This window comes from Trachurus japonicus, chromosome 18 (genome assembly GCF_045865225.1).
Source record: "Trachurus japonicus isolate A0001 chromosome 18, Traja_1.0".
Classification (NCBI taxonomy): Eukaryota; Metazoa; Chordata; class Actinopteri; order Carangiformes; family Carangidae; genus Trachurus; species Trachurus japonicus.
The window spans coordinates 31,310,571-31,334,257 of record NC_140924.1 but is presented as its reverse complement, the minus strand read 5'-3'; the positions used below and the strand labels follow the sequence as shown (position 1 = coordinate 31,334,257).

The following is a 23,687-nucleotide window of genomic DNA, read 5'->3' as shown; positions in this document are numbered from 1 at the left end:
TGACTTTCAAAGGAATTCAAACCAGATGAGGTGATATGAATAAAGGAAAGGCAAAGCTAATATGGGTTACAGGGGTTTCTTTTATGTTTCTTCACTGCTTAGTCACAACTCATCTTTTTTTTTTTTTTTGCCAGAGCTCGAAGATAATTTCCAAAAAGTAATCCTGGAGCCTACAACTTTAATCCTACAGATATGATTAAGTTCCTGACATCTTATGAAATGATCTCAACCCCCTTTTTTAAGGATCTAAAAATTTGGTAATGAAAGTCAAAGGTAAACAGATTAAAGATATTGCAGTTTGGGATTGAATGTCACATTTTGATCTTTTTTCGTGTCTCGTCACACACAATGAAAAATGTCAACTTTTATCTAGAAAGTATTAATCATTAAATTTAACTTCAACCAACTTCCATCAAAAGTGGCGAGTCAACATCGCGAGGCTGCATGAATTAAGTGAGTTTTTATTTGTGCGCACAACGGGAAGCACTTTGGTTGACTGACTATTGGCTGGCGGTGTCGTTCTCATCACTATTATGATGATTTCATTATTGTTATGGCAAATGGAAGCTGGAGCATTATTGGAGATGAAATTGAAGAATAATCTAGGTCTATACTGTGTTCTGGGATGGGAAAAATTGGGCTGAAAATGCAATCTTCTGTTAAAATCGTAATCCAATGCAACAGACTGTAAGGCAATAAGCAGTGAAAATAACCCAGGTCCAGGCGACTTAGTAGTAATCAATTGGATGCATAGTGACTAAAGCGATTCAGGGACAGAGATGGGAGTCACAATAATAGCAAACAAAAAAGCAAAACAGAATCATGAGAGGGTATTCTTATCTCAAGATGACTGCTATCTCGTGGAAGACAGCCACTTTTGTTTTGCCATGCCTCTTTGTGTGGCGTCTTTGAAATCCACAAGGGCCCGTTACACAGCATTCATTTTGTTTCATCACTCGCACAAAGGCTTGACTGACATTATTTGAGATAGTTTGTTTCAGGTACAATGGGAGTAATTATTCAGGCTGCATCTAAGACAGAGAGAGTACCAACAGAAAGTAAGCAATATTACTGCCAATGATAGAATATTATGGGCAAGTTGCTAATAAAAGCCACACAAATAATGGCATCTTTCTGGGGCCCCTTTTCATCAATACAGCACTCCTGCATCATCATGCACTGGCTTTTTTTTGAAGCTTGCTAGTAAATGACAAAGTTGGAGAAGCACCGGGCCGTAATGAGCACCGAGTCGTACCTTTGGTCAAGGTCGCTTTTGGTGACAGCGTCACAACAAGAGAGCAAAATTTGGGTTTGAGTCAGTTAATGAGCAAAAATCAAAGTCAAAGCAGCCACACACTGGCACTAAAGCTTGTTGAGCATCCAACTGCAGGAGAGAAGAAAGCTTTTTTTAGCTTAGACATACAGTACAGTATCTGCTTCTTTTTATTCTGGCTGTAATGTATTCAGGTACACTGGAGCTGGTGTCCATCACTTCAGGAAGCCGTAGAGTGTGCCCTTGGTCATGCATGCAGAAAAGCACGTTCCTGTTTACTGCAGCCCTGCACTGTTCCCAACTGCCTCCTATTTCCCACCCAACACAGGGCTTCTCAGAAAGCAGATCTATCCACCCGGTCACTGCTCTACATCTGTACAAGATCTGAAAATATCGATTAGGTGATAATTAAATTGTCCACCCCAGCTTGATATGGATTAATAATTGGCCACTAATGCCCTCCTGACATTTTGCTGTATCGACTAGATACTGTTTGCAGCACTGTGTCGATAATTATGACGCTTGGCATTCTTCATTTTGTCCCTAATGAGACCAATCAGAGTCGGCGCTACTTTTGCTTAAGAATTAGAGAGGAGTGAAAAGGAGTGAGGAGGAAGGATAGATTTTCTCTTGCGTCCATTATTCGGTGTTTTGGTCTTATCACAGAGATATTTCCCTCTTGTACACAAGGATTCATTCCTTTACATTGCTTATTTCTTGATGTATAATCATTGCTTTGTTGGAAAAAATATAAGCTGTCATATTATGTTGTTCCAAATCACATAAAGAGGACATCTTTGGACAAAACAACAGCACCACTAGGAGTACTATAAATACAGAGATGAGAAGGTGGTATGGGCATTGTGCCACATCACTGCTTCGACTTCCTCGCTGCCATCTGTGAGTGTTCCTCCACTGGCATTCTCACAAAAGGCCTTTTGTGCATTTTTCACCTTTGTCCCTGTTTGCTAGGTTTAATTAGGTTATTTACTTGAGCTTCACCTCCCAGAGTTTCATTATAGTGGGCATTGCAGATAGGGCTTCACACAGGGCAGGGGCAGATAAAAAGTTAGGACAAAAGATGATAAATGTCGCGAGTGGGGACCGGAATGCAATCTGGCTGCCACGATGCAGAGATGCTCTAATGGCTTCCCAGCAAGGAAGGGGGAAGGCACTGTCGAGATGGCAACGTGATAAATGGTGCCGGGATAGCTGTAAGGACTGTAGGCAACACAAAGAAAAAGAAAAGAGTCATGGAAGGAGGAAAAAAAAAAAACCCGAAGATGACCACAAAATGGAATTTAATTAATCTGGACTTGGTTCCCCCTCCTGACAAATTCAGTGCAGAAGAAGAAGGAGAAGGGAAATTGTTTTTTATGGACGTGTTCAGCCAAACCCCCCCTCCACCCCACACCACCACCCCACTGCCTCCCTACCATTCTACTTTCCTCTCAGGTTGAAATGGCAAAGGGACGTATGGGTTCTGACAATGCCCCTGCACCTGTGGAATGATTAATGACAGCAGACTCACCTTACACGCTGCAGAGTGAAAGTATCTGCTTCAAAAGCACATCAAGGAGAGCTCTGCTAGAAACATAATTCCTCTACTATTTACCACATCATTACACAGATGCAGGATTTTACATGTAGGTCCCTTTGCCTTAAACAATAATCATTGCGGCATTGTAGAGAATTTTGTTTATAATGTTGCTTTTTCTGTTTTGTATTAAAGCAGATAACAGCGGCACGGCCGTTTCGGCTAATGCTGTGTTCAAGGCAGGCTTTTGAAACCGTAAGTTACAGCTTCAAGTCACAACTACGACTTGGTAGCGTTCCAGGTAACCCGTAGCTCGTGTTTTTACCGTCCTGTTGTCTGTGAAAGTTCCCTATAACGGCCACTCGTAACTTCCGACCCGTGAACTCGTACCAGATCGAACTGGTATGACTTCACAGGAAGGAAAAACACAAAGTACGAGTTTCCTTGAACGCACCATGAGTTAGCAGCCCCCGCCCTTGTCAGGCATCAATTGGTCCTCGTGCTACGTCACCACATTCACGCGCATCCCTTGGCTGCACACACAGCCCTTCATGCCGTTCTCTCCCCTCATTGGATAACACTTGTATCCCACAAGGAAAATTTTCTCCTCGGGTTACAGCAGAGCAGAGTGACGGAGAGACTCGTGTTTAGGCTGAAATACTTCATGTAAGTGATTGCTGACGGAAAATAGGACTATTTAGGACTTATATTAACAAAAACATTCCACTGATATCTGCTTTAACTTCCCTGATGGTTTTCCCGTGGTGAAAATATATAATTTTAAATGGGACACATGGAAGTTACAATATAATTATATCAATGTATGATTATTACTATAATAAAAATGGTCAGGAAAAGAGCATTAGAGAAAAACTCTTATTCAGAGACAAATATGTTGATAAAACTTCACTAATATCCGCCAATATCTGACTACACAAGATGTTACAGTACAGTAAGTATCTTGAAGTGATGCAGGTACTTTGGATAGGTAGGCCTATATAAGATTACCTTACCTCACAGAAACTAATCTACATACAGCACATTAAGGTGATCCTCACATGAAGAAGGATTTAGTCCAATTGATTTCTGGGCATAACTTGTAACTTTTACTGTCTAACCTTATTTGATTTAATCTGGATATAATCCAGATGACAAATAACACCTACTCTGTCAGTAGTTACAACGACCTATCGGGATGACTTGCCTTAAGTTGAAATATCAGTCACATTGTGTTCACTTTATGGGCTTAAGTGCACTTAATTTCGTAGAATATTCATGAAGTTAACAATCATGCCGAGTCAATGTGCCGGCTTACTATTTAACCTTTAATCTATGTGAGAAAACGGATGAAGTCATTACTTACCGAGGGACAATGGTACCTTGTGGCATTTTGTGACAATGTCATTGGCTTTTTACTCTCTCCCTCACTGTTTCACTACTCCACATTAAAAACCAATAGACCCAGCCATTACTCACAGTTGTGCTTTTAGAATAATCCAGGCAACTGTGAAAAAGGAATTGTAGATCAATAGGTCTTTATATTTTATAGGGGAATTTGTCCCTTAACTTGCAAATTTATGAACAGTACAACCCGCTCCCCTCATAAATACACAAGCGCATTGTCTAGACCCACAATTACATGCTGTCAGTAGGGTATGATGCGTATATCCATACACTTAATACACACATAAGTGCCACACACATTCACTTGCCCAGTGGACTAGAGCCCATTACTGCTGGCAAACATTTGCACTTGAGGCCAACGCCTTTGTGTACCCTCTCGCTCTGTCAACCGAGGCTCAGTTTGGCGAGGGGTGAAAAGGACTAAGAAGAGAAGAGTAATCAAGTCCATCAGTCCAGAGGCCACATCTCCGGTCCCCAACGGCCTTGCACCCTAAACAGAACCCTGGTCTTTAGAAATCTACCCCCTTTTCTTTCCATGCAGTCTTTAAGAAATAACAAAATATTCAATTAAATAGCTGATGGGAACACAGCTAGAAATACATAGCATACATGACAAACACAGCTGGAAATGTATAGTATTCATGCATCACAAGAAGCTCTAGCCTTTTATTTATGCATGAGGTTTTCATGAAGTTAATACTCGTATTGAGTATAAAGCTTCTTTTTTGTTTGTTTTCACTTTTTGTCTTTTGCGTATACGAGATATAGAAATCAGATATAATGTAGTCCATCTGTAGTTTTGACAGTATTCTTGCCTAAATAGTTTTTGGATTAACCACCATTAAGAGGGACTTGGATATAAAGTTGAGTCTTTGTTAAACAAAGGATGTTGGAACCAGCTTTGTAAAGTTATAGAACATTTCCAAAGAGGTTAATGCATTTAATGAATACACCTGAAAAATGTGTGTCTCAAAAGCCCAAGTACTGTAGCTAGAAACACCCACACACTGTAAACAGACAAGAGACGGCACACACACGCGTCGTCATCCTCTTTACACTTCTACTCGTCTGCTGATGAATCATCCACCACATCCACACACATCAAGAAAGAGCCTTTCAAAAGTGATCTGAAGCACTTAATTTCACTGGATTATTTTAATTACGTCCCCTGAGGGTTGTTGTTTTTTGCTCCTGGGGTGACACTGCACTGTTTGTTTCCAAGTGAAAACCCCCATACGCCAGCCTGACCCCGATACCACCCGCCCTCATTTGTTTCCCATCTGTAGCTCTTCAAAGACATAGCCACACACACCGACTGAACCGTTTTCTTCGGGGGTTTGCAATTAAGAATTCAAAGACCTCAACTTAGATTTACTGCATGTGGTTTAGTTGGAGACATATTAATAATGTGTAGCTGACAAAAACAACCCACTAATACACAGCTAATGCGTTATCCTGCAGTATTGCATGTCACTCATTTAATGTAAAACAAACTAATTAAAATGTAATTAAAACACTGACAAAAAGAATAATCATTTCAACGTAATTAATGGTGACAATTATGTGGCATTTTGACTTATATTGTGTCAAATGCAGCAGCTGAGAGGCAATATTTTGACCACAAAAAATGATTTAATTCATATTAATTAATGTTTTTATGAAACTTTGACTTTAATAAAATCACATTAACCAGGGAGCAGCTGGCAAATGGTGAATCGACAGCATATACGCATTGTGATTAGGAAATTAAGTAGTATAGCTTCAGTTTTATTTATTAAGCATTTAAAGTTAGCAGCTTCATGCATAACATTTAAAAAAAAAGGCACAAAAACACTATACTTACAGTTTATCACATCTTCTGAATATGTGTGTGTCATTGAGAGTTTCCAGAATGATCCAAAGCTACTCTCACTCATTGTTGGCTTCAAAAAGGAAAAGGTGATTTCTACTGAAAAAATGTTTCAATTACTACCATTTTTCTTCATCTCTTTTATATGCAATACTTTCCTTCACTGCTGCATAAAATTTGTGGTCTGTGAAAGGTCACTTTGGTCCTTGAGTGAGGTACCTCCCTTGCATATTCTTTGTAATGGGATTTTGTTTTGAGGATAGCCATGACTACAGCTAGTGGCAATGAGAACTGTGCCGAGAAATTCCTCTTTCTGAGGTTCTGGCAAACTGTGTTTTAATTTTGATGTCTGAATGTACAGTAGACGTGGAAGGCCCACTTATTTTTTCCCCCCAAAAAGCTCGATTTAGGTGTAACCTGGTTTGCTGAACTTAGGAACATTTGCAGGATATCTGAGCCGCTGAAAGGAAGCCAGTTGTCATCATGCAGGATTGCTGGAGCATGAGCTAGTTTGCCTGTAAGCGCCTGAGAAAACAGTGCAGGGAAAGTGTCACTTCTTATGGCCTGACAACTGGCATCTATAGGAAATGGCTTGGCACTACTTATCCATAAAATTAGAGTCTGTTTAAATATACAATGTCGAATCCCTGGAATGATTTGCTACATAATCCATCTCTGCTCCTACAGAGACAAATATGAGGCAAGCTTTTCCGCTCCGTGGTTGAGGGCAAAGACAATTATGTGAAGTTTATGCTGTAAAGAAATAGGACAGGCCTGAGCATAGTGAATAGGGCAAGTTGAATATGTTGCTTATTTGATTTTCCATTCCACTTTTCCCATCCATATCTTTTGATTTATAATAAATGTAGTGGAAAGCTGGCAGCTTTGGAGATTGTCATCTGCACGTGCTGTCATGGTGATATTTCCTTATCAATCTCACGTAACATGAACGTCACATGTGCGGCAGAAGCATGAGAATCATACGGAATCATGCTCTGTTAGTATCTACACATGACATTACATTGGCGGTAAGCTGACATGGCCAAAGACTGTTTATCACTTCTGCCATTTTTAACATCTTTTCAAGTCTGTGCAGCCCCAGCGTGATAACTACTGGCCATTTTGCTGCAGCTCTGCCATTTAATAAATCGTTCCATTGCTGAGTGGATAACAGAATGAACGAATGGCTTTCTGTGTTAGTGGCTGCCACTGCCTATCCTATCAGATAATTAACTTTTTGCAAATAGACTGCGCTGACTACCAAACAGAGTAAGCCTGCACAATTAGAATTACTTATCTGTGTTCTTTCTTTTTTCCAGACGTTGGAGGAAAAACAAACAAGACAAACAAATCCAAATTTCATACTTCTTGCTTGACTGTTTTTTCCTCAAATGGTCACACACGAATTGGCTCCAGATTTGTGTATTCATACACAAATGAACACGTAATGAATGAGAGGAGATGAAAATGAAGTCTTATTGAAAGTGAAGCCTCTGTATTATTTTGCATCAGCGTTTGACAACCTCAGCCCAGATGTTCAGAATTTCCGACAGGAGGGTCTAGTCTTTTCCACCTCGCTCCCCCCTCCTCTCAGTCTTTTTTCTTTTCTTTACCCTCGGGCGCACAGTCTTGCGCCGACAGTGGCGCAATTCAATATTTATATGTTTCCTTCTGTTTGGTTTCCACCGCAAAGGGAGGTGGGCTTTCATGTGTCTGATTTGCCACAGCAACGATTCAGTTCCAGCTTTTAAAGCGTTGGGGGCCGTTTGAACAAAGCCATCTGTTTGAGTGGGCCGTTTTATTAAGTGACAAACTGGATCCTTCTACCTCGCTAATGTGTCTCGTGGGAGATGGCAGTGTATGTGTGTATGTGTGTGTGTGTGTGTGTCTATGTACGTGTGTGCGTCTAGTCGAGAGAGAGAGATAGAGGTAGAGAAGGGACAAATTTTCCTCTGCAAACATTGTAATAAACCACTGAAGAGACCACATCACTGATGTAGCTGTCATTGGAGAACTGAAAGGTTTCTGCCTTTATGAATCTACAATGATAATTGAATAAGGAAGCCTTTCAGCTTCCATCTTATCCCATGAAACACAGGCTAAGAAGCTCAGCACAGTTCCATAAATAACCCTTTATATTTATTTAATAGAACCTTCCAGAATTTTCTATTGTCCCACACTCTTCAATTTATTAATGTTGTTCACCCATTTGCAATGTTCCCGTATCCAGCGAGAATATTCTAACACCCGGGAGACCGTGTGTCTGAGCGTGCATGCTCATGTGCATGATAGGTTGTACTCGTGCACCTCTGGAGCCTTTTCCTCTCCATCCTCCCGTCTTGTCAGGGAATCTGTCAGCGTGTTGAATGTGGGACGGGAGCATTAACCATTCTTTTTGAAGCTGTTGCTGTTGTCTGTGCAAAAGTGGCCTAACTCCTACAGAGCCATAGCCAGAAGCTCAGCCCTTGCATTGCAGTGCCACTGAGCATGAGTAATACACACTGACTGGGGCTAAGAAAGTCCCTTTGGAATATGATTTCTGCAACCTTAGTCATTGGGCAGAATATTTGGCAAGGAGAATACACTGGTGAGTTGTGTATTATAATGTGTGCTGTAGTTTTCCTGCCTTTGAAGCAATGCTGTTAAGTGATGAAATGCATTTATTTATTCAAGGGAGACTCTCTGCGGCTTATGAGCCAAATAAGAGACCCTGACCCTATCATAAAATGGACCTGCAGCCCTACTATCCATATGCAGTCTCAGTATTAATGTGTCATTAAGCTGCATTCTTGTATATTCTATTGAATTAGTTTTACATAATGACTTATGAATTTTGCTTAGAGAGCACATTTAAGCAGTTGGGAAGGGGGAGCAGTGTGGGAGAAGGCTTGTATTATGAACTTCATTATGTGTGACAAGCAGCACAATATTGATGGAAGAGCGGGTCCCCATCATTGCACTGCATTAAAACCTCTGCAGTGAATTAATGTACTATTCCTGATCCAGTAATTAACAATCATTCGGGGGCCATATCCCTTTTCAAGTAATCACTAATTGCAATAAGAATTTCAGTTTCCATTTAAGGCAAGATTACCGATGAGCATGCAATGCAAATCAGCCAACAGTTCTAATTAAGCTCCAATTCCTTTTCTTTCTTTCTGCCTAGACCCTTTGTGAGCACATACAATGTGGAGTTTGTTTCCACTGCATTACAAAAGACAATTTTTTATCATAATGCTGCAGATAGAGAGCTGTGTAGTGCCCCAAGAAAATGGTTCATGCTCATGTTTGTTCCATTGATTGGTATGTGTGGTTTATCTTCTCTCAGTTTTTTTCCCACTCATATTTTTTTTCGCATTGTTTATCGCTGTGTTTGTGTGTTTGCAGAACTACAGTCTGTTTTCTTTTTGGCATGGGGTCAGATGTTTCTAAACAGTGTATAGACAGTTAATTAATCCATAGAGAGGGTGTTGCTTTTGAAATGGCACATACACAACAGCATTCACACTCACCAACAAAACCATATCTCTGTACCTTTATTTATTCAAATACTATGATAATGATATTTCTGCAATGGACTTTCAGACTTTCCATAAAGTCAAATATCCTAGGCACATACACTACACTAGACTTTTGCCCTCTCCCAACATTAGCCACTCCTTTCAGTCCAATTTGTGCCAGTTGCTGCCATTGTGACAATTCATCAATATTATAGAATTGATATGCTGGGGCTTAAAGATGTTGAATGAGGTTAATGGCATCTTTAAATGCTCTTTTCTTCCACCCGTATGTCCAAAATGGAGCAGGGTATTTGCAGAGTGACACCCAATGTGTTAGGATTAATTATCGCCCTCCACAACCCCACCTCACCCTGCAAGTTAAAGATTCAGAGAGGAAATGGCCCCTTTCATGCAAATGAAATTGAATATGTCAGTCAGTATAATTGTGAAAACCGAGCCATCTTGGACTGGTGTCTGTGCCGAATAGAGGTTCCAACTGAAAGTCGGTTTATTAATGTTCCTCTCTCCACTCTTTGATTCATACTCTTTAATGGCTTGGCAGATCAAACTTTAGTCTATGGCAGAGTCCTGATGACTTGAAATGTTTTGGCCATTATGAATGAAACCAAGACTCTGATCTCCTTGAGGACAGTTTTTAAATGCAATGTTTGGCTGTGAGTTAAGCCAATATCAAACAAACTTGTAATGAATGCAGATCCGGAAGATGCTCTGAACCCAACCGTCCTTTGAGTTCTGCATCACGAGAGAAAAATTTGATATCATTAGCTCCAGCATCCAGTTACATGGAGTCCACTTGACTATACCGTCTCTGCAACAGGTATCAAACATCACTCTCTACAGAGCAGAGGCTTTTACTGTAGTTCTCTGATAGTTCAACCCAACAAATACAAAAACATGGGCCTTGCCTGCAAAGTCAAGGTCAGAATCTTGAAGCTTGTTATGTAAGTGTGTGTCATGATGCTACATCTTCAAACAGAGCTTGGCCACAGCAGCTTCACTGAAGCCCAATGTTGCACAGCAGTGTGGAGGCCACCAGCCATTGCCCCCTCCTCTTTGGTCTGGTATAACTGCCTTTGTTTTGGACATTTCTAGTCTTTGACATAAGTAATGGAAATGTCTCTAGAGATCAATTGCATTTTTCCTTTTCAGTACAAGTCAACAAACTTTTTACCATCTTGATGCCGTTTACAAAATCAGCTAAGTAGCAGAACGACTTCAATCAAAAGGGGTTGATCACAGACCAGTACTCTGTTGCACAGATATTTCTAAGCCTAGACTTAGGGTGAAAAGGAACACAACCTTACTGACCCAGTGTGGTAATGGCTTCCAACAACTTAATGTGAGTTCTTAAATGAGAATAGAACTCTAAGTGATGAGGACAGTATACAGAAGCAGCAACTGCAAAACTTTCAAGATCAGTTTTTGTACCACCCACATGGTTGAAGACTTCCAATTTCCATTTATATCTATCCATTAAGAAATATACACTTACAGTCTGCCCCCTCATCCCCGTGGACATGGGTGTTCTAGAGAACAGTAAAGGCTTTCAGCCAGCCAATTATCAGCATAGCATTGATCCATGTAAAACAGAGCAGTGGGATGCTATGAAGAGCTTCCTCCTTTACAGTGCAGCAAAGAGAAGAAGGTTACATAATGACCTCAAGGGAGAGCAGGCACAGGCCCATGTCACTAACCTTTTAGCTTGTGACTGGCTTTACACTTCTCATTTGTTTTCTGGCAACAGCTTAGCGGTGGATTAAGAGGTGCCTAGCCACTGTATTAATTCATGCAGATTATGGTTACCTCTCAAAGGAGATGCAGCATGCCGCAAAGGTAACAAGAGCTTTTAATGGCTGGTTTAGATTCAGTGAGTATGATTTGTCCACACACTGTAACTCTACTTCCATGTTAATAAGTATAAATATTTTTTATCAGAAAAATAATATGGCCAAGGGGCAAACAACTCCCAATTAGACAAACAATTTACTATTGGGATGGTATGATGCCGTATAGACAAAGACTTTGGTGGATTTGCCAACACAAATCACAGGGTCTTTGTAGCGAATTAGATTGTACGATGTTTGTGTGATGTTTGTTCATGGACTGTATCTTTTTGGTTGTTGTCAAGGCGCGAGACGTGTCATTGTTCAGACAAACTCAAGGTTTCAATCAGTCTCTGTCGACCTGAAGCCATCCAAGGAGTCGACCAAAATGGATGTTTGTCAGTGGCGGACCTAAAATGGGGGTATGATGGTGATATCAGCGGCCATGTCTGTGAAAACACCATTACCTCCATGTCACGCCTCAATCACTCCACATTGTGCGATGAATCCCCACCCCGCCGCCCCTCCCAATTCACCTCCTTCCCCTCACCTCCAGTGCTGATCTGCCGTACATGTCGTAGCAGTCTATCACAGCCGGCGCGGGGAGACGCACTGAGCCGTAATGGATGGCCCCGGAGCGAAAACAGCCCCAATAGCATATCAATTACCCATCAGCACCCTCTTGGCTGGATGCCAATGTGTACCACACCCAAGCCGAGTCAATGAGATAAGGCGCAAATGCAGATATAATGGTGCTTTTTGCCGTGTACAAATTACACAGTGTCAACTCTGCTGCCCACCTGTCGGAGCTGTCAGACGGTGAATGAGAGAGAGATTCTAGCAGAAGCGTGTGTGTGTGTGTGTCTGTTTGTTAATGTGTGTGTGCGCTCAAGACCGTGTGCATGTCATGAGGCAATCAGGTGATTTCCCAGACTCATTTGCCCAGTGGAAGCCCAGCTGCTTGCCTGTTATCTGTTGGCCCTTTTGATTGCTGACCACACATCTTATGTCACCTCTCCACCAATCCTGCAGGTTAATTTGTCCCTCTCTGCTGCTGCCGCCGCTGCCGCCGCCACTGCTGCTGGGCGCCACAATCTGCGAGGGGGGAGTGCAGGGGAGGGGTGGGGGGGTCAGGCACGCGAACAAGCACAATCGCACATTCTCACACACACAGATGAGGTGATTCAGATGGGTAGCATTACCGCAGCTGTGTGGCCACTAATGGCCTGCTGAAGTGATTGATAAAAGGCAAACAGTTGCTCCACAGGGGGACAGATGGAGCTACACCTCCCACTGAAGCTGGCACTCAAGCTTCAGAGGGAAACACTAGGGGGTCGAACTTAGCAAATGACATTATTGCTACTGAAATTATAAGCCTTGATCATCACGATAAAACCGGAATGTAAATCTCACAATCAAACTATCATCAGGGAGAGACACTTTCCTTTGATTACGAATCGCATTTATGTGATCATTTGATTTTTAGGCAAATGAGTTAAAGGGATAGTTCACCCAAAATTCAAATTTTACTCATTATCTACTCACCCTCATGTCAACTAAGAGCTGTGAGAATTTTCAGAGTCCTCTGTTCCGTCTCTGAGTTACGAGGGGTCCGCACAGCAGTATTTGTTCATATAATGGCTGTCAATGGATACCAACTTTCTTTGCCCAAAAAGACACACCAAAAAACATCCAAATACCTCCATACTGCTCGTGTGTAATGTCCCTCTTGTATTGAAGCCCCGACATGAGAAATTGTTCCGAAAAAAAATTAAATAAGTCTATATTTTAAGCTTGTTTGTAGCGGAAGCTCCCAGTGTCTCGATTCACTGCTCTTCCTGTGTCAGTGCAAATCTCGCGTGATTTGCACTGACCGGCGGAACAATTTCTCATGTTGGGGCTTCAATACAAGAGGGACATTACAGACGAGCACTATGGAGATATTTGGATGTTTTTTGGTGTGTCTTTTTGGACAAAGAAAGTTGGTATCCATTGACAACCATTATATGGACAAATACTGCTGCGCGGACCCCCCCGTAACTCAGAGAAGGCACGGAGGACTCTGAAAATTCTCACAGCTCTTAGTCGACATGAGGGTGAGTAGATAATGAGTGAAATTTGAATTTTGGGTGAACTATCTCTTTAAAGTTAAAAAACAGAATTTTTGTAATGGCCGAATTAAAGCGAGCAGTCATTTTGGTTAACAGACTGTTTCTCTAAAAATCAAACTGCAGGAACGGGGATGCAGCGTTCTTCACTGATATGGAGATCAGAGCCTGAACAAATGCTATTGTGCAGTGTAGAAGGGGATGTCCACGCCATCCACACAAAGCAAACACTGTTCCACTCTGCTATTCCCTCACCTTCACTCCCCTGCATTTTTAGCATTTTTATCCTCGCTGCCTTTACACTTGACTTGTTGTGCTGAATTGAGGGACCAATTAGGAGCAACAGAATGCTTACATCGCCAATCAGAGCATTGCAAGGACCTTATCAGGTGCGTGTCCCATTTGCGCGGGGCACAGCCACCGCTCCGATTGTTGGTTTTCTGAAGATTAGTGTTGTCTCCCACTGAACCGAAAAACTGTCTCTGAAACTGAACTGAAAAGAAAAAGAAGTTTGCATCAATGACCGAACCGCTACAGTCTAAAAAACTCACACCCAAAACCAAGCTTGCCACATATCAGAACAAATTAAACATCAAGCATATCATCTCATGTCTGTTCTCCAACGATTGACCTTCACCTCATCTTTCAAACCACAAAGACCCAACAAATCTGCCAGAGCAAATTCTTCCTGAGAGGCAGCCTGTTTATCACTGAATATCATTCAGAGGAGATTTGAGACTTCCAGGGTCAAGATAAAATGCTTTGTACATTTTGCTCCCAAGACCTCTGTCCTTTTACTTCTGATCTCAGCCACTGATCAACTGTTTCCACTCGCACAATAAAGTCAGTACAATCTCTCTTGTCTTGACCTCCAAAGACAATCCTCTTAACGGCCACATGCTGAAATCTGCAACTTTGTTACTTTGTGCCGTGTGGCTTGATAAGAGAGATTAATTGCTCTGTCTGTAATGCTTAGCTTGCTCGCTAACTATTTTTGTTATCTTTTGTTCTGTTTCTGTCTCTCTCCAGCACCACCAAAGTTTTTAAGAACCCCCAATGACCAAACAGGCGTGCAAGGAGGCGTGGCGTCCTTCATCTGCCAAGCTACAGGAGATCCACGGCCGAAGATTGTGTGGAACAAGAAGGGGAAGAAAGTCAGCAACCAGAGATTTGAGGTATTAGGTCTATTGTTCTGATGTAAAATGCTCGACAAAATGAGAATGCTCAGCACTGCTTTTGGCTCCGCTTGCACATAATCCATCGCGCCAAGCCTCGCTCACTTGCTTTTCGCCCTGACATGCCACCATGCATTAGCAGGCTCTAATAATCATGCTGGCCAGCCTTTTAAACATGCATGAGTTTTAATGAGCAAGTACACAAAAGATTGGAGGACAGATTTGTAATTAAATAAAAAACAAGAAGAGAGCAATTGGATGGAAAAAAAACAAAAAAAAAACAACTTGTGGTGTGACCCAGATACCTACATTAGCATCATGCCACATTTGCCAGCTTTATGCAAAGTGAAGGGGGAAGTAGCACTTTCACTTCGAAATATCCTTTTGCGTCGTGGCATCTTTATCTAAATGCATGTCCTACCCTCCTTATTTTGGCTGAAGCTTTGATTTCTGGTCAGCTTTAATCTGCACTTGGGCTCAATACCCATGAGAAATAACATCATCGCAGAACACTGATAAGATTTCTATTAATTTCTGTGTCACTCCTCGGGACCATAATGGTGTCACTTTTTCTTTTTTTTTTTCTTTTTTGCTCTGCTCTAGATGCCATATTTTGCTTGCTACTGCACAGTGGCAATGGCTTAACAGAGCTTGGAGACCTCTTCCCGCCTACTTATTTGCGTCTCATGCCCACAGAAATCTAATCTTATCAGAGTTCATCGCGTTTGCATTGCACGATGTGCTGAATGCTAACACACTAATTTTAATTTGTTTCGTTGCCTCACTGGGCTTTCTGGGCTGCCACCATTCCACACCCATCCAATCACGTACTGCAGCCTCATCTTCTAACAAAAACCCATTTCCTTTTCAAACGCTCGCAACTTCCTTTCTAATTCGCTCTTCAGATCTGGCTAAGAAAGGAGGCTGTTTTTTCATCACCTGCTGTCAGCTTGAATGCCAACGCCGCTGTAGCTCGGCCAATGCAAATGAAAGTTAATTGTCAACTAACACGTGCACAGATATATTGTGAAGTTTAAAAATGTTGGTACCTGTAGGCCTCTGTGTGATTGTGTGTGTGTGTATGTATGTGTGTGTGTGTGTGTGGTGGTGTGTAGGAGTATGTGTGTGAAGCAGAGGTCTCAGGCCTATCTTTATTGCAATCTACCTCTATGCTTAAAAGACATTGAGTTATGACACAGGGCTTTCTAAACTCAGTGAGTATACAATATGTAGCATGCAAAAAATAGCTGAATAAGCTACAACAAACACCTGTTTGTGAGCATTTTATGTGTCGTTCATCCAATACAGTCGGTCCTGTCTTTTGTACCACTATCTCACTCCATGGTACAACTGTCCGTAACCGTTTTTATCAAGCCACTTTTAACTGTTTGTGCTTGTTTCTGTCCCATTGACACAATCCAGTGTGATGCATTTTTCAAGAGATAGAGTGTTAACTTTAAGAGTGGGACATATTGATATTTTAAATTTACTCCTCAGGCCTATATCCAAACAAAAGCTTTCTAATAACCTTCCCCATTCTTAAAGTTAGTCAGCCGCATCAATTATTGTACCAAATAATGCACAACGTTAAATTACACATCAGATCTAGTCCATACATGTGAGCACATGACAAAATGGATCTACTGTAATACATACCTACAGCAAATAAGATATAACAGTAAAACAAACCAATTTGCTAACCACTTCCATGTTATCTAAATAATGCACAGATCCTGATGCACTTGTACAGTACATAGCCACAATATTCACAAATCCACACAAAATCACTAGGGCTCAATGCAAGGTAGGCAGCAACGTCTGTTTATGTCATAGGAAGCACCTTGTGTCAGTCACCATCAGTGTCCTTAGCCAAATGTCTTCAGTAGTTTTGTTCTTTATGTCTGTTTGTTCTTTAATTTCTGCAGAAGGTCCCTCCCCCATTGTGAACAAAAAAATCTCCTTTAACATATCCTGTCTCTCGCACCTGCAGGTGATTGAGTTCGATGACGGCTCTGGTTCAGTGCTAAGAATTCAGCCATTACGCACGCCACGAGACGAAGCCATATATGAATGCGTCGCCTCCAACAGTGTTGGAGAGACGAGCGCTACCACCAGACTCACTGTTTTACGTGGTAGGTCCTTCTCAGCAACCCCCCCCCAGAAAGAAAACAAACACACACACCACTAACATGCCCTTTTTCTCCCAGCTAACCAGGTAAGCTTGCATTTACTTGTTTTATGTCTGTCCTGTCCTCTTTTCTTTTTCTGTTTCTCACTGTCACACCACACAGTCAAACCCAATTAGAGACTCTGGTTACAGTCACGTTGTGTATTCTATAACTTGATAAGATTTAGTCCATTAGCCATTTAGCCAAGTAAGTTTCCATTTCTAAGTGACTTAAGTCATTTGCATGCAGATTCCTGACACAATAATTAAGATGCCAGTTAAATTATGCAAATAGCCATCTATTCCTAGCCTGCGGTGGTTTAATGGAAAAGCTCGGCAATAATTTTCAAATCAGTCATTTTTCATCTCTGCACTTCAGCTTTGATATCCGTTTGACCATGTAGAAAATAAAGCAGCGGATGCTCATTGTGATTAACAGGCATACAGTATATTGTTTATGCTAGTATTCTGGTCTCAGGTTGCTTCAAGGCCGGTATCTCTCAGTGACCAGTGGCTGTTAATACCCAGCACTCCTCTGCACACACATTTAACAATCCAGGCGGGAAAGGTCAGCCACTTTGTTTACTTCCAGCAAGCAGAGAGAATAAAAGTCAAATGACAAATATCAAGTTGGTTGACAGTGGCTCTTTTATAATAAGCACTGAGCAAAAATTTTATCTTGATTACACACAACATTCCATTCTGAAGCAAATATGTGGCGGCCCTGAGCTCAAAAGGCTGCATAATATCTCTCTAAAACATGACTTGTTTGGCTGTGAAAAGAGAAAATGGCTTTAGAAAAAAAGCCTTGGGCTGCCTGAATGAGGTGTGCTCCATTATGTACCACAATTACACAACATGGCAAATGAGTTCCTATTGAGAGGGGTGCTTCCATCCTATAGAAAAAAAGCTGGCTCTGCGAGACTGTGAAACCCCTCCTCCCCTGCTTCTTATCTCACCAATGAGCCAACAAAAGGCCCTTTGCACTGTCTCCAGGGGCCGATTGAAAGAGAAAGGTGGCACGTTCACATGCAGCTCTCTCCTGTTTACTCTGAAGCACAAAGTGTGTGTATTTGTGTGTGTGCTCTCACATGCAATATTGTGCACATTTCGTCTTTCCTTTCGCTCTCGCTCTATCTCTGTTTTTTTCCCCTCACACACACACACACACAGATAGCTGAGGGACGGGAAGAAGCTGCTCTTCCCGGCTCCACGGCCTAGCATTAGCATGTTTATTACCATTTCCATTTTGCTCTTCTGCTCACTCTCCTTTCCCATCAATGTATTGAAGGTGAGTAGGGGCCTATTACGGACCAAAAAAAAAATTGAATAAGCTTTTCTTTTTCAGCTTTGGTGATATTAAAGGTGTGCTCCCTGATGTCGCATTGCCTTCTGTGGAAGCACAAAAACCAAAAATATTGGCTTTGTGAATGATTTCGGCAATAATCTGCGAGATTTGTAAATAACCATAGGTTGTTTGCAGTAGCATCTATCACCACTTGCTATGACACTGTAGGGATGCAACCTATACCCAGTCTGAGCATTTGCATTTGCTAGACACCTGGTGTCTGGTTAGTCTTAGCAAGAAAATATTTTATGCACAGCTTTAATAGCAGCTACACATAAAATATAGAAACATAAATACAAAGAAAACTATGCCACTAACAAAGGTATCAAGGATTATTGTGGTAAAATAAAATATAACTATAATTTGAGTTCACAATTCAGGTCTTTGCACTAGAGGTTATAACTTGTAGTTGTTGTAGACAACATAATGCAGTCAAATCAATTTCCTCCCTTCCCAGAGACAAGGACGTATTTGACTCCCAGGAAGTGGGGAGCAAACAGGAACACTGCACTGTCACACTAGAGACCTGTATGAGCTTGGTAGGGTTACACCAGGTTACCTCAACGATGCATTATATATTATTTAAGAGACCAAAAAATACCTACAATACAGTACAATGACTACAGTTGCTGCTTTGCTACTCATCATAGTGCACCTTGATCTGTCATTGTGAGCAACAAAATTGATTTCTCTCCATCTTTGGCTCTTTTAGTGGAGAAAACCAAAACTTGCACACAAATGTCTAATGCGGGATCAGAGAGATAAATAAATAAGAAAACAAAGATACGTACTACTACACCAGGCCTAATACATATAAAGTGTCTGTTCGTTTAGTTCATTTAGGCTCCAATGGTCTGTGGAAACGACTGCAAAGCATCTGTTGTGGGAAGCTCGCCACAGGGAGTGATGCCTAATTCCATGAAGGAAAAGCACATTGTTGTAATTGCCATGCTACGAGGAGAGGGGACTCGAGGTGACAAATCCAAAGTACTGGGGGATATTAGTATTCGGATGTGCCTCCAACTTGATGGGAAGCACCATTAGTAATGAACTTCCAGGCTTAGAGAAGCAATTTGCATGAAAGGCGAATCCTGAAACGTAATGATGTTCCAAGTCAAATCTGCCAAGCCATGACATGAGGTACAGGTTTTTCTATTTCACTTTTTCTTTTTTCTTTTTGCATCCTTTGTTTTGGTCCAGTAGAACCAGTGCATTGAATTTAGTGGCATCTGGCAGTGGTTGGTCTGTCCAGTCTACCATGGTGAGCTCTATGTGTAGATATGAAGGGCTTATTTAAAGCCTACAAAAAACACAAATAGTACATGTAGTTAAAGGTGATTCTACACTATAACACAGGATAAATATGGATCTCAAATTCTATTTCTGCCAACAGATCCCCATAAATCCTATACATTGGTCCTGTAACTAGGAGACAATCTGGCTCAGACACAACATGTCTCTGAATAAGGGTTGTCTCTATTTGCCTGGTGATTGAGAAAGACAGGAAGGAGTTAAGAAGATTAAAATGAAGAAACAGCACATTTTGGGTGTCATGGCTAAATATGATTTCAGTGAAGTCGTTTTTGATCTAATGTATCAATGTGCTTCTGTCAGAAATAATGCAAGTACAGTGGGAAATCTTTACACCATTTGGCCATTTTTTAGAATAAAAATGTCTGAAAATACAGCCAAAACAAGCTGGGGTCCAGACTCTCTGCCAGAAAAGTTATTTGCAGCAGAATGATGTGTGCATTTGAGTGCTGCAGTTCATGATTCAGGCATGATTAAGGATTTATATTGCATCCTCATACTCCCATTATGCTGTCAACAGCCATTTCCTGTGCCCCACACACAAGCGTGCAAACTTATGCAGCTGTGCACAACTTGACAGTGGGAGTGGAAAATGGGAAGCCACTCTCCTGTGACGGAAAAACAGAATGCATCATTTCCATTTGTATGGAATGGTGCAGTGGCACGGTCAAAGCCGTGTAGCCGAGACAGATCTTTCCACATACAATGAAAGAGCTGCTACATGATAAGTAATTTTTCATAGACAATGTATGCACTCGGCTCTTTGTCACTGTTATGAGAAAAATAGTTTCCACAGCTGCTTAATTTATATTCTAAGCCGAGTGAACTCATGTCCATGAAATACAGGTCAACGTTAACTGCAGGGAGCTGCCTGCATAGCAAAATCCTACAGAAAAGTGTGGAATAACTGATTAAAAAAAAAAAAAAAACTCAAAATTGAATGCTTAATCCTACCCACTGTCATCTGTGTCCTTCTTCTGTACCATTTTCTAAATATGTAATGCCTTCCTTTTAACAAGAGCAGAGAGAGCGATGAACAAAAGCTGGTCCGTGTGCTCAAATTGCCTTGGAAGATAAACGCTGTGTCAGCTGTCTCGGACTGGCGGAGCAAGGGATGCAGTGGGGATGAAGCAAGTGACCATTGTAAAATTACTGTGCTTGTGATCAGTGGCTTGCGAAAAAGGAGAGTAGGGGGCCGGCAGCTACCATACAATTCTCTGGTTTACTGGCCGGCGCTTTATAAATGGCAAGACCTGGGCTGCCACATGGAACACTCAATTTTGTTAGAAAAATACATTTTTTCCTCAAAGAAATGGTGCCGTAGAAACATGCTGACTCACTGTAAGAGCTTAACTCTTTTCGCAAACACAAAACGGAGACTCTTAACTTCTTGAAACAGTATTTTTTTTTATGTCTAAAGGAATTGTATAACTGAAATGTCTGGTTCCCTATGAGGCGTGATTGGTACTGATTTATCCTTTTACAATATCTAGGACTATCAAACTTGTCTTCCCGTGTCAGTAAAAGAAAACCGCATGTGAAGAAGCAGTCATTAAGTGTTCTTTGCAGCACATTTTTGTCAGAAACTGACATCTCACTGCAGCACGCCAGGACAAACAGTGACTGACGGCAGCCACCTTCACAGACTATCAATTATTTCCTTAGATGTTTCATAAAATATTCATGGGCAGAATTATTGCTTGGCTTGATGCAACTCTCCCCTCAATTCCCAACTTCATTCTCTCAATACGTCACCAAAATGAAGCACATGATGACAAGTTATTCATTATTGTAATTAAAAAGATGGAATTGACTGTCCTTTCAGAAACTGATTTCTTCTCCAAAATGAAAAAAGTAAAAGTAAAAAAAAAAAAAAAAGGAAACACAAACGACCACACACCCACTTCTATCAGTATCTGTATAGCATGCAGGGTGATTTAAGACAAAACCGCTGACAACAAGATGGATGGTGGACTGTAAAGTCTGCATAGCGTGTGAGAAACATCTGCTGGAGCCACAAAGACACTTGGACTGCACTCTGAACATGATAGATAACACTTTACATGCTGTGGCTCTGTATTTGTTTTAATAAAAGTAAACACAGCCTCCTCAATTAATAATTATTGATTCAGACAAATGAGGTGTGTGTTTATTTCCCTTCACTGGTCTTACATGCCGTTGTTCTCCACTGTGACCCCACAGTGCTGCCGGCGTAATTAGGTGCTCAGTGATTTTAAAATGCAAATTGTTTCTCACATTGTCTAGAGGTAAACAGCAGAGTATGGTAAAGACAGGTAGGAATATACTGTATTTTCATGCCTATCTAAATCTTTGCCCTCATCATGTAAAAATGCACAAATACATACATGGCAAATATCATTTAGTAATTTGTCGCTGAATACATTGTTTGCTATGAAAGAGTAAACACGACTAGCTCTACCGCAGCACTAGCAGTGAGTCTGTAATAATTCAACCATCGGCATGCAAATACACTCACAACTGTAATGCCAACCTGCATCTAAAGTTCACTGTGTTCGTTCATCATGGTAGCTTGCTTTCTCTACGTTATTTTGAGCCAGTCAAAAGTCAAAATTAAACCTTTTATCCATTGTTTATTTTTAGTTTTCATTCAGCTTAATAAGTATCACATGAGTCAGCGCTCAGTGCATCATGCACCATACAGTAGCAATTTTCTATTAAGGAGTCTTCCATTTGCCAGGCTTGATGGGACGTAAGGTCATAAAATGAGGAGAGTATAAGTCTGAGCCAGGTATAGTCGAGGGGTGCTAATGTTAGTAGCTTTGATCTTAGCTGCACTCAAGTCATTTTCTACTAGATTAATTGGGTACTGCAGGGTCATCCCTAATGCATCTAATGATCTTGAGAAACTTTTCAAGCTGGGTACGGCTGCTCGCTAATTACAACCAAACAACTTTGGACTGAGAAAAAAAAAAAACTATGTGGCAAGAATTGATTTTTGGGGTGTAATTAGTTGTCTATACATTATTACATTCAGTACAGCAAGGATGAGTTCAGTGGATAATTAGATGTTATATGGCTGTATGAAGGGAAGAGGGGCACAAAACCTTACATCCTCTCATCACAAGTTTCATCAGCTTTAAAGCAGCTGTCACATAGGCTCAATATAGTAATTTCCATGATAAAAACGAAGCCACCCACTGCGCGCTGCGACACCCACCCACCGTCACCCACACTCACTTTTGGGTAAGATGCCTGTCTGCTAAATTTGAAAAGCCTGATATAACCCCCGTTTTCCATTAGGGCTCTTTGAAAGCCACGAGGTCCTTTGCGCAAGATGTTGGCGAGCATGAATAATCTCCATAGTCCCCTCTCCTGTAGCGAGCTTTTAGCTATGTGAATTATTGAAGTGGCTGGCGCTAGGTTTTGCTTTTCTCAGGGAAAAACGCTAACTTGTATGAAGGCGGTTTCCTCAGACATTCATACGGCACGTCTCCTTGAGTACTTGTCTGAGTCCGATGATACCATGATCAAATGGAGAAGACCTGAGTCATGACCCATAAAGATATAAGGCACGGTCATGCACAAAAAGCAACCAGTGATTAAAGCTCAGAGGATTTTGTGTGAGCCCTCTAGGACAGCTGATAGGATGTTTTCTTCAACATGAAATATTACACACCTCCTCACGCACAAGCCGTTGCATTAAAGGGATAGTAGCATTTTTTTTAAAGTGGGGTTGTATGATCTACAAATAGCCCCTAAGTACTTTAATTGCAGTAGAAGACTCTCTGCACTCCTCCCGTTAGCAACGCCAGCCCATAGCCCTGCCCAGAGATTTACAACATACGTACAGTGTTGTGAACAGACCCAAAGAAACGGCCTATTTTCGCGGCCTAAAAGAGGTTTTACCTGAAAAAAAATACACAGTTCCATTGTTCGCTGAAATATATTTTTTTCCAGCCCCTCAAAATGCAGGAAAAACACAGTTTTTATTTGGAGCTAACCAACTGCTGATCGGCGGGCGCTAACCCTGGGCGGAGGGATATGTGAGGTGGCTAACGGGAGGAGTGTAGAGAGTCTTCTACTGCAATTAAAGTACTTAGGGGCTATTTGTAGATCATACAACCCCACTTTTAAAAAAAATGCTACTATCCCTTTAAGTTTTTTTTTTTTTTTTTTTTCTAATACTGCC

The 23,687-nt window shown here is 41.3% G+C and overlaps 1 protein-coding gene across 24 annotated transcripts in view; it reads left to right on the top strand.

Moving 5' to 3' along the window:
- The window catches only part of ptprda (protein tyrosine phosphatase receptor type Da), a 365,455-nt gene that overhangs the window by 271,284 nt on the left and 70,484 nt on the right, over positions 1 to 23,687 (top strand). For 23 of the 24 annotated variants that reach the window (XM_085806361.1, XM_085806355.1, XM_085806357.1 and 20 more), the window contains 2 exons: positions 14,545 to 14,690; positions 16,681 to 16,822. In XM_085806361.1, coding sequence (XP_085662487.1) covers positions 14,545 to 14,690; positions 16,681 to 16,822 — 288 coding nt within the window. Of the gene's footprint in view, positions 1 to 14,544; positions 14,694 to 16,680; positions 16,823 to 23,687 lie in introns of all 24 variants that reach the window. The other variant, XM_085806345.1, reaches the window with a different exon arrangement.